This window comes from Trichomycterus rosablanca, chromosome 14 (assembly GCF_030014385.1).
Source record: "Trichomycterus rosablanca isolate fTriRos1 chromosome 14, fTriRos1.hap1, whole genome shotgun sequence".
Taxonomy (NCBI): Eukaryota; Metazoa; Chordata; class Actinopteri; order Siluriformes; family Trichomycteridae; genus Trichomycterus; species Trichomycterus rosablanca.
Window position 1 is genome coordinate 13726908 of NC_086001.1, and position 12826 is coordinate 13739733.

At 40.6% G+C, this 12826-nt stretch overlaps 2 protein-coding genes across 2 annotated transcripts in view; both read right to left on the minus strand.

Annotated features, from left to right (window-relative positions):
* LOC134326126 (sodium/potassium/calcium exchanger 2-like) overlaps positions 1-12826 on the minus strand; it is a 129879-nt gene that overhangs the window by 105552 nt on the left and 11501 nt on the right. The gene's annotated exons all lie outside the window — the stretch shown is intronic.
* On the minus strand, positions 9984-11276 carry LOC134326135 (alpha-2C adrenergic receptor-like). Its single transcript, XM_063008342.1, has one exon. It carries the CDS (start codon positions 11274-11276, stop codon positions 9984-9986), a length of 1293 nt encoding a protein of 430 aa, XP_062864412.1.

Sequence of the window (12826 nt, forward strand, 5' to 3'; positions counted from 1 at the left end):
AAGGTGGAGGAGCGCAAAGTCTCGAATATCCGCCAGCTCCGTGATGTCGTCATGGAGGACTGGAAAAGCATTCCAGTGGCAACCTGTGAAGCTCTGGTAAACTCCATGCCCAGGAGAGTTAAGGCAGTTCTGGGAAATAATGGTGGCCACACAAAATATTGACACTTCAGGAACTTTCACTAAGGGGTGTACTCACTTTTGTTGCCGGTGGTTTAGACATTAATGGCTGTATATTGAGTTATTTTGAGGGAAGAATAAATTTACACTGTTATATAAGCTGCACACAGACTACTTTTCATTGTGTCAAAGTGTCATTTTGTCAGTGTTGTCCCATGAAAAGATATACTTAAATATCTGCAGAAATGTGAGGGGTGTACTCACTTTTGTGATACACTGTATATAAACATTAAACTGCTATCTATCTATCTATCTATCTATCTATCTATCTATCTATCTATCTATCTAATCTTATTTTATCTATCTATCTATCTATCTATCTATCTATCTATCTATCTATCTATCTATCTATCTATCTATCTTATTTTATCTGTATGTCTGTCTGTCTGTCTGTCTGTCTTATCTAATCTTATTTATCTATCTATCTATCTATCTTTGTCTTGTCTTGTCTTGTCTTGTCTTGTCTTGTCTTGTCTGTCTGTCTGTCTGTCTGTCTGTCTATCTGCCTACCTACCTACCTACCTACCTACCTACCTACCTACCTAGTCTATATGTCTATCCATTGTATCCAGCTATCTTATCTTGTCCAGGGTATGCATCTATCTTATCTATCTTATCTATCCATCTTATCCATCCATCCATCCATCCATCCATCCAATCCATTCAATCCAATCCATCCATCCTATCCATCCATCCATCCATCCATCCATCCAATCATCCAATCATCCATCCATCCATCCATCCATCCAATCCATTCAATCCATTCAATCCAATCCATCCATCCTATCCATCCATCCATCCATCCATCCAATCATCCAATCCATCCATCCATTCAATCCAATCCATCCATCCAATCCATTCATCCATCCACCATCCATCCACCATTCATCCTATCCATCCATCCAATCAAATCCATCCACCATTCATCCTATCCATCCATCCAATCCAATCCATCCATCCTATCCATCCATCCAATCCAATCCATCCACCATTCATCCTATCCATCCATCCATCCAATCCATTCAATCCAATCCATTCAATCCAATCCAATCCATTCATCCTATCCATCCATCCAATCATCCAATCCATCCATCCATTCAATCCAATCCAATCCGATCCATCCATCCAATCATCCAATCCATCCATCCATTCAATCCAATCCAATCCAATCCATCCATCCAATCATCCAATCCATGCATCCAATCCATCCACCATTCATCCTATCCATCCATCCATCCAATCCATCCACCATTCATCCTATCCATCCATCCATCCATCCAATCCATCCATCCACCATCCAATCCAATACAATCCAATACAATCCATCCATCTAAAGGCTATCTTAGATAAACTTAAGCCCAAAGAAGTTTCTGGATATTGTTAATTATTGGCTCCTGCTTTACAAGTTTTTTTTTTAACTTGCATTTTTAGATGAATCAAAAACCTGTGTTCACCAAGACAGGTAACACTACACATTTCTAAACTCATGCTGTATTTACTACAGAAGCATGTCAGTTTGCTCTCTGAAAGATCAAAAGCCAATAGTATTAAATAGGTACAAAGATTTCTTTGAGTTTTCTAAATATTTTAATTATGTAAATGTAAAAAAAACCCAGATGCTACACAATAATGAACAGAACAAACTGTCTTAAATGGTTGGACTATTCACTCACATAGTTTACATTTTACCCACTATGCCAACTTTTTACCCACTATGCCAACTTTTTAGAAATGTATTATTATTATTATTTTTTTTTTTGTATTTTCCTGATTTCCACTCCTGACTGAGGAGAGCCTTAACTAACACACACACCCCACAACACGTGTTCAGTTTTCACCTGCACAAGGAGGGTTTATATGGGGCTCAGTTTCGTGCATGGAGTCAGGCACTGATCCCATTATTAACCTCTCTCTGTGAAGGCACAATCAGCTAGCAGAGGTCGTAATGAGGATTCCCCTCCGGCATCCAACCCTACAAATGAGCCAATCACTATTCGTGTAGGCAACCAGCCCGCTCACAAGTTTGAGATGTCAGCTCTGGTGTGCTAGAAGGTTTTACAGCTAATCTAAACCATCTAAGTGCCCAAAATGTATTATTATTATTATTATTATTATTATTATTATTATTATTATTATTAAGCTCCCTGAACCTAATAACTGATTGTGACACCTTAGGTGGCAAAAACTGCAACCAAATGTTTCAAGACTGGACTTTCTGAAAAATATCCAGCACAACACACACTAACACACCACCACCATGTTAGTGTCACTGCAGTGCTGAGAATCATCCACCACCTAAATAATACCTGCTATGTTGAGGTCCTGTGGGGGTCCTGACAATTGAAGAACAGGGTGAAAGCAGGCTAAAAAAAGAGAAATAGATGGACTACAGTCAGTAATTGTAGAACTACAAAGTGAGCTGATAAAATGGACAGTGAGTGTAGAAACAAGGAGGTTTTAATGTTATGGCTGATCAGTGTATGTCATTTGTTGTCAGTCCTATAATTTGCATAATATTGCCACAAATCCTAACCAGCTGATCTCCAACTGTTATTTAGAGGTATTTTTAACATACATGTATACTTTTTCAGCATCTTACTCTGTGCCAAACACCTGAAGGTAAATCAGAGAAAAACATTTATTTACCACACTGTTACTGAGGATCTACCCCTTCCAGCAGGGTTCAACTCTAATAGCAATCTAATAGTGGCTGTGGATGAGCCTTGCCGTGCCTATTTTCTCCTTTCCCCTGCAGTGTTCACCTGATATAGCTAATTAGCAGGCTCTTCCCGAGTCAACGTGGGTGTGTTGGAGTAGGAAAAACACTAAACAGCGCAGAGCAGTAAAGGGAATCACTGATCCAAAACACCTGATCTGGCTAATTAAATCCCTAATTAAATCCCGCATCTGAATGCTAAAGGCTTTTGCATTATATGTCTTTTCAATAACATTCCATATATTGTGGCTATAAAGGGATGCACTCTGACATCAACAATACTCCTATAGCATTTAAATAATGATTCTCTGGTGTCAGGGGATGCAAAGAAGTTTCTCTCTAACACCACTACCAGCCTGAAATGTTCCCACAAACAGGCTGAGTTGTTGGATTTAAGCTGGTTATGCCAAATTCCGGCCCTGATCTGATTCTTTTATAATCTAGTCCTACCATACGGGTGACAGACTATGGTTTGTGTGTTGCATACAAATTGTAGCATTTATTTATTTGTTTTTCAACAAATGGTCAGGATTGCAGTGTGTTCAGAGAGTGCTATCTGGAAAAGTGGACAAGTAGCCAAGTAGCCAATCCACTTATTGCCATATCTTTGAAAGCTTGGCAGAAACCCAAGTACCCAACAAACACTTACGTGAACAGGAAAGATTAAACCCAGGCCCACATGACCCTTGTTGCTGTGTGTCACTAACACTCCCAGATGTGCCACCATGCCGTACCATGATAATAAATATCAATGAAGTATCAAAGCCTGATCGCAAAGTTTGGTTCGAGTGTCACTATTATGCCGTTCAACAAAAGTATTAAAGCAGTTCATGCTGAAAGCAACTTCACATCTATTACCAGCTTTTATTAACATGTAATGCATACTTAATCAAATTCAAACTCCGGTCAGAATCTGAGGTGATTGCATTAATATCCTGATTAATTTGTGCAGACATGCACTTTAAAAATGCACCTACTTTATACAGTGGTTTCACTCTAATTATCCCAAGGTTATATCAGGGGCAGACTTGATTTAAATGTCGCTTTCAGATCAGACATGAAGCAATTGTGCTTTGAAATGAGCATAATGATGGCTAGACTTTTGCCTTAAACTTTTAAGACCAGAGCTTTGATTTTTTTATGCATTTCTCATCCTGTTTTTACCATATTTATTGTCTAGTACTTTTACTACCACTGGATGGCAGACAAAAGTAGTTATCAGAAGTTAAACTGAATGAGGTATAAGAAATAAGAAAGTCAAAATGTAATGTCCCCATATGTGACTGCAGGGTCTCAAGAGGTTATGATATTCTGGTAGAGAGCATAATTCATGATTACATCAATAATAACAATGCACACACCCTAAAACAACAAAGCATACCCAACCATCACAAAATCAATAACATGTTTCACTGTTAGTATGATGTTTTTTTTGTGGAATGCTCTTTGTATTATGCCAGATGTAACAGCACCCAAATATTCCAAAGTGATTCACATTTGACTCTACAGAGTCTACAGAACATCATCCCAAAATGCTTGAGGGCATCAAATACTTCTTTGACAAATGTGACATAAGGCTAGTAGTGGTTCATGCTTAGGAACTTATCCCTAGATCAGATAGATTTAATCACCACACACAACAAAGTTGTGTATACATATACACCAATCAGCCATAACATTAAAACCACCTCCTTGTTTCTACATTCACTGTTCATTTTATCAGCTCCACTTACCATATAGAAGCACTTTGTGGTTCTACAGTTACTGACTGTAGTCCATCTGTTTCTCTACATACTTTTTTAGCCTGCTTTCATCCTGTTCTTCAATGGTCAGGACCACAACAGAGCAGGAGGTGGATGATTCTCAGCAGTGACTATGATGGTGGTGGTGTGTTAGTGTGTGTTGTGCTGGTGTGAGTGGATCAGACACAGCAGTGCTGCTGGAGTTTTTACAGTGTCCACTCACTGTCCACTCTATTAGACACTCCTATCTAGTTGGTCCACCTTGTAGATGTAAAGTCAGAGACGATCGCTCATCTATTGCTGCTGTTTGAGTTGGTCATCTTCAAGACCTTCATCAGTGGTCATAGGACGCTGCCTACGGGGCGCTGTTGGCTGGATATTTTTGGTTGGTGAAATATTCACAGTCCAGCAGTGACAGTGAGGTGTTTTAAAACTCCAGCAGCGCTGCTGTGTCTGATCCACTCATACCAGCACAACACACACCACCTGGTTAAAAATGTATGTAGAGAAACATATGGACTACAGTCAGTAATTTTAGAACTACAAAGTGCTTCTATATAGTAAATGGACAGTGAGTGTAGAAACAAGGAGGTGGTTTTAATGTTATGGCTGATCGGTGTATATATATTAGGAATTATAACTGCAACTAATTAGGAAGAAAACAACTATTAAACTGCTCACACTCACAGATCATTTTGTTGGTTCTGCCAAGTACACTGATTATTTTATAAGCTACACTTTTAGTACCAATGCAATTTGGGGATATACAATTATACCTACAATTATACCTACTGTAGCCCATCTGCTGCTCTGTACACCTTGTTATCCCACTGTATCACTATCATTAATAAAAAAGGGAACCCCACAATACTGCAATAATACTAACATAGTAATGCAATGGTAGTCAGTGTTTTTCTGGTATGCATGTATCATGTGACTTTTAAATACCGTTTAAGATTACTGGACTCTTTATTTGTCATTATTTTGATCACATGATCAAAATGCTGCTGGCTTTATATTTTTGGTTGCAGTGCTGAACTCCTCCAGGCATTAAGTGTTTAAAATTAAAACCACACTGCTGCACCTGAACAACACATGTCCTAACCGTGTTAGTGTCAGTGAAATGCTCAGAAAGCCACCCAAATAACATCTGGTCTGTGGTCTGTGGTGGTTCTATGGTGGCCACTTTCAAACGATAAATGGCGTATAGATGGGCTACAGTCAGCTATATAGTAGATGTAGCTTATAAAACAGGTATGATTAAAAAAAAAATCTGGTCTTTTGTCTGCTCTCATATTTAGGGATCACCACAGCAGATCATTCTGGTCCACATATCTGCAGTTTTACACCAGATGTACTTTCTGACACAACTCTCCTTATTTTATCCTGGCCTGGAACCAGCATGGAAGGCGCATTGACAAGTACACCCCGCAATGGCTAGACTGTTCTGCCACCCACCCCACACAACCCCCGTCAGCCACGATCTATCACTTTTTTTTTCTTTTACCACTGTGAAACCTAATACAGAGTCTACTTCAGAATACTTTCAAAACACAAAAAGTGATTGTATATAAATCAGAAGGGGATACGTGCACTGGAATTCCCTCCAACGGTACAATTCTGCTTCTTATAATTAAGCCACACTTAGGCGTGTGGATATCTGTTGAATTTTTATGTCAACCAGCATGTTTAGTGCTTACATCAAAAATAAATACATCTGCTACTGTAACACTGAACAAACGCTGACAGCTTCTGGTTTTTCTTAATTACTGGGACAATCCAGTTCAATCAAATCAAAAGCATGAACATGTACCAGTAATGGGTGTTGCCTGACTGATAGATAAGCAGTATTTCTTCACATTCCAAGGAACTTCACTCCTCACGAGCCCAGTCTTTACCAATCTGTAGTGTATATGTGATCACCATAACCAACAATTAATAAAAAAAATAAAAAATAAAAATAAAAAAAAAAATAAAAAAAGGAGTCCAAGAAGACCAAGAAGTCAAATTTTACTTACAATGGAAGTCTAGGGGCAGTTGTTTTTTTATAAATGTTCTTTTACAAATCAGTGTTATTCATTATCCTGGATAATCAAAGCTAATCAAAATGAATTCTTTTACAGAGGGGGCAATTTCTTGAGGGATGACAGTGTTAAAGCTTTATCGACATTAAACAGAAATGTTTAAGCATTTGATTGTACAACATAACCACACAAAAAATCTACATGTATTAAATAATGACATTTCAATGTATAGAAAAAGCTTTTAATGCTAACCCTTCCATAACTCTAACATAAATCTTTATAAACATGTAACATAACTACTTGTATGGACTAATGAGCACTCACTATTAGTTTCCAGCAAATCACAACCAATACTTAAATAATTACTACAATATGAGAAGATCTATCACAGACCTCAGTGTAGTTTCTCAGCATAGCGTTTGTTGGCTGTAGGCTGGCAGGTCAGTTAGTTTTATGCTGTTATAACATACACAGATCAGCCATAACATTAAAACCACCTCCTTGTTTCTACACTCACTGTCCATTTTATAAGCTTTACTTACCATACATAAGCACTTTGTAGTTCTACAATTACTGACTGTAGTCCATCTGTTTCTCTGCATGCTTTGTTAGCCCCCTTTCATGCTGTTCCTCAATGGTCAGGACCACCACAGAGTAGATATTATTTAGGTGGTGGATCATTCTCAGCACAGCAGTGACACTGACATGGTGGGGGTGTGTTAGTGTGTGTTGTGCTGGTATGAGTGGATCAGACACAGCAGCGCTGCTGGAGTTTTTAAACACCTCACTGTCAATGCTGGACTGAGAATAGTCCACCAACCAAAAATATCCAGCCAACAGCACTTCGTGAGCAGCGTCCTGTGACCACTGATGAAGGTCTAGAAGATGACCAACTCAAACAGCAGCAACAGATGAGCGATCGTCTCTGACTTTACATCTTCAAGGTGGACCAACTAGATAGGAGTGTCTAATAGAGTGGATAGTGAGTAAACACGGTATTTAAAAACTCTGATCCACTCATACCAGCACAACACACACTAACACACCACCACCATGTCAGTGTCACTGCAGTGCTGAGAATGACCCACCACCTAAATAATACCTACTCTGTAGTGGTCCTGTGGGGGTCCTGACCATTAAAGAACAGGGTGAAAGCAGGCTAATAAAAAGGCATGTAGAGAAACATATGGACTACAGTCAGTAATCGTAGAACAAAGTGCTTCGATATGGTCAGTAGAGCTGATAAAATGGACAGTGAGTGTAGAAACAAGGAGGTGGTTTTAATGATATGGCTGATCGGTGTACATACCTACCTGTAACATATGCAAGTCAGCTTTTAACCATTACCAAATGTTAGTTTTGTACTATTTAATTTTTTTAACCACTTTATCCTGATCAGGGTTGTGGTGGGTTCAGTTTCAACATAAAACACTAAGCAGAAACGCAGAAATACTCTAAACGGGGCTCCAATACATTGCTGGGCTTCGTCGAGTGAAAAAGACCACTTCACCACCTAAGCGCCAAGCTGTGTACTATGATTAATACAATGGTGGTTAGTATATAGTATATTTATGTTTAATTTTATAAATTGAAATTTTGTTAGTAACATTTCACTTCTATCTGTGACTGCTGTGATTTAATAAGTTAGCAACTTGGCCCCATCATGAATAAGATCAAGGTGCATCCCAAACTGCATACTAAATACTGTAGGTTCAGAATACAAATCAAGACTCCAATTATTTAATTGTACTTTTGAAAACAGGTCTATTCAAAGACATTTACAAGGGCAGACACAAAGTTAAAAATGCTGGATTTCACGTTGAAGCATTTTTACTGCCTTAATTACAACCAAGCTATTTGGTATTGTTTATGGACATGAAAGAAGGAGCGAAAGGGCAGATACACAGGCAGGGGCAGGTACAAATCCAGAGTAATGTAGATTAAAGCCATTTTGCTGATCAGCTATTATTGGGTGGTTGTTACATTTACATTACTTAAAGTTGGTGCAGCGGTAAATTATGCAAGCCTGCAAAACTGCTGGGATAAAGGGTTCGAATCCCCAGCAATGATATCGCACAGTCATGTGTGAGGTTGGGGGTGGCCAAGGCTATGGATTGGTGTCCTGTTGGGGTGTGGTAAGGTATTGCTCCCACTGATTTTGGGGAAACCACAACCCTGAGCAGGATAAAGTCGTGGTCAAACATGAAGATGAAAGAAAATGATCATGCCGTTTTGACTTCTCACTCTAACACCTCTGTTGTTGCAGTACTGTGGGTGTCGTTATTAATTTGCATTATATACTGATCAGCCAAAACATTAAAACCATCACTGTCCATTTTATCAGCTCCACTTACCACATAGAAGCACTTTGTAGTTCTACAATTATTGACTGTAGTCCATCTGTTTCTCTACATACTTTTTTAACTTGCTTTCACCCTGTTGTTCAATGGTCAGGACCCCCACAGGACCACTACAGAGCAGGTATTACTTAGGTGGTGGATCATTCTCAGCCCTGCAGTGACACTGACATGGTGGTGGTGTGTTAGTGTGTGTTGTGCTGGTATGAGTGGATCAGACACAGCAGCGCTGCTGGAATTTTTAAATACCGTGTCCTCTTACTGTCCACTCTATTACACACACCTACCTAGTTGGTCAGAGATGATCGCTCATCTATTGCTGCTGTTTGAGTTGGTCATCTTCTAGACCTTCATCAGTGGTCACAGGACGCTGCCCATGGCGCACTGTTGGCTGGATATTTTTGGTTGGTGGACTATTCTCAGTCCAGCAGTGACAGTGAGGTGTTTAAAAACTCCATCAGCACTGCTGTGTCTGATCCACTCACACCAGCACAACACACACTAACACACCATTGTCACTGCAGTGCTGAGAATGATCCACCACCTAAATAATACCTCCTCTGTAGTTGGTCCTGTGAGGGTTCTGGCCATTGAAGAACAGGGTGAAAGGGGGCTAACAAAGCATGCAGAGAAACAGATGGATTACAGTAAGTAATAGTAGAACTACAAAGTGCTTCTTAGGTGGTTTTAATGTTATGGCTGATCGGTGTATAGTTGCGTATTATTAACATTTGATGAAATTTAACAACTCCCCAAAGAATTCCATTCTAAGTTTTTTTTAGTACAGGACTTAAAATAATGGCTTCTGGAAATTACAACATATGTCTGTAATATTCCTCCTTCATTTACAGTCTTCCACTGAGGTTCTCCATGACTGTTGAGCTTTTTTCTGTCACTGTTTTTGGAAAATGAGTTTCTCCTCAGTGTATAGAGTTCAAAATGCCTGCAGTGTTCAGTGCAAGAGTCTTCAAAATGATTTTTTCCATGGTGAGCAGAGGATCTTGTAAAACGCTCGTCTGAAGTCCTGGTTGAAGATGGTGTAGATGACAGGGTTGAGGGAGCTGTTGCAGTACCCAATCCAGAAAAAAAACTTAAAGAGCAAATCGGGGATTTGGCAAGCCTGACGACACACTCCGTACAGGCTGTAACTGAAAAAGAACGGGAACCAGCAGAGAACGAATACGCCCATCACTACAGCCAGAACAAAGGTGAAGCGTTTCTCGCGCACCTGAGAAGCCCTCCTCCTCCTCACGCTGCTTCCCGCGCTGCTCTTCCTTCTCCCGCTTATACTCTTACGAGATGAGAACAGATCCCGGGTCAGGCTGCTGGCACGAGACACCCGCCTGCTGGTCTCGGATGCCAGCGACGCCAAAGATGATCCCCGTTTTGACCCGTTGCCCTGGCTTTTGCTTGGCGTTTCGTCTTTCTCTTTCCAAATTTTGGCCTCTAGGTTTGAGGTCGGATCTTGTTCCACTTGAATCGAGGGTCGTGGCTGTTCGTTCATCCCCGGCCCTTCTGGGCAGTACCCGTTCAGCTTCTCCCCGTTTAATCTCACCACTGATGTAGCCATAGTGACACCATTTTCAGTTTCAAGACTGGGTTTCTTTTCTGACGCGGTCCTCGTCCTTGTCTTGGCCACCCTGTAAATACGGATGTAAACGAGGATCATGATGAGGCAGGGAACGAAAAATGATGCCGCACTTGAGGATAAGATGTACCATGTTTCGTCGTTAAGCTCACACTGTGGGAGCCGCCCGGCACCCTCCGTGAGGTGGTCGTCCACCACCGAAAAGAGTGGCGGTGATGATATGAGGGCTGAAATAACCCACACAATTAAGATAGCAGATTTAATGCGGCGTGGTGTACGTTTCAGGTTGTACTCCACAGCTCGTGTGACCGACCAGTATCTGTCTAGGCTGATGGCGCACAGGTGTCCAATGGAGGCGGTGCAAAAGAGGACGTCCAGGGCCAGGTACGCACCACACCACGCCCTTCCGAAATGCCAGTAGCCCATCAGTTCATTGGCTAGAGAAAAAGGCATCACTAGCGCCGCCACCAGGATGTCAGCGGCCGCCAAGGAGACCAGGAAAAGATTCTGCGGCGCCTGGAGCGCACGGCTGGTTAACACCGCCAGCATCACCAGCGCGTTCCCGACCACGGTAAATACAATCAGAAAAGCTACCAGAGCTGCCAGTCCTGCCACTGTACCCTGTGAATACTGGCTCTCCCATTCCAACGAGGAGTTTACAGACCCGTCCATGCCTCTTTTATTTCACTTTTAGTCTCTTTATGTCCATACGAGCCATGGTAAAGTCCAGAAACCAGAGTTTACCCTCTGTGCACCACGCTTTTCCTTTCAAAACTAATTTAACATTTAAAAACATAAACGTACACTCGTGTTATTATTTAAAACAACGTCAAGGAATAATAAATATAAATGTATCCAGTGTTAGAAGCATCCATCTAACAGAAAGCGCGCAGGTTCTCTCCTCATCCCTCTCTGAGCTCTGAAGCGCCTCTGCGCGCATCCACACATGGGTTGCCAGATTGTGCAGTCTATTACTCGTTAGTATTGTTTAACTAAGGTTGCCAGATTTGATTGCGGGTATCACGTTTCTCAGACTCAGACTCAGCTTTATTGTCATTCAAAGGCATGTACATGATTAGAACCAAATGCAGTAACATAATAAAATATAAATAACAATAACTATGTTATTTATTTTATACTTATATATGTATATATATATATATATATATATATATATATATATATATATATATATATATATATATATATATATATATATATATATATATATATATATATATAAATATATAAGTATAAAATAAAACTTTAGACTGGAAGAAATAACTAAGATAAAGTATTTTAAATATTTACATTTGCAAGTATTGCACAAGAACTACAGCAGCTTTATGTGAATCTAAAGTGCATGATTTCAAAGTATAGCAGCAGAAAATGGCAGCACCAGATCACAGGTGTTTAAAGTGATTGGTGCATAGTTAGTATATGAGGGGTGGAACAGTTCAGCAGTCTGCTGACTGCATCCGGAAGGAAGCTGTTTTTTAGTCTTGTTGATTTTGCTTGGATGCAGCGCAGCCTCCTTTCAGAGGGAAGGGGGGGGTGAAAAGTCAGTGTGCGGGGTGGGTGGGGTCACGGAAGATGCAGGTGGCTCTTTCCTTACACCTGGTTGTGTATATGTCCCCGATGGGTGGTAGGCTGCATCACTAAAAATTTTACACTTCAACCTGAATAAATGGATCAACATAACAAATATCATTTATACCAATATGTATTGGTAGATGGTAATTTTTTTTATTTTATTTTCTATTTTTCCCCCCAATCTAGTCGTGTCCAGTTACCCTGATTGCTTCCTCTATACTGATTCACCCTTCACCGCTGACCGAGGATGCGTCCCAACTGACATACGCCCCCTCCGGCATGTACAGTCAGTACAGACTGCATTATTTTTCACCTGCACGAGTCTAGTTCATACACTGATGGGCACTGTGTACAGAGGGCCACACCCCCATCAGCATTATTCCTCAGCTCTGTGCAGGCGCCATCAGTCAGCCAGCAGGGGCCGCAGTCGCACCAGTTATGATGACCTATGATCCGACTTTTTACCCCTAACTCTGTGAACAACAGCCAATCGTTGTTCATGCAGCCGCCCAGCCCAGTTGGAAGGCAGAGCTGAGATTCGATACGATGTATTCGAAACCCCAACTCTGGTGTGCTAGCGTATTTTTTTACCGCTGCGCCACCTGAGCGGCTAGATGGTAATTATTTAA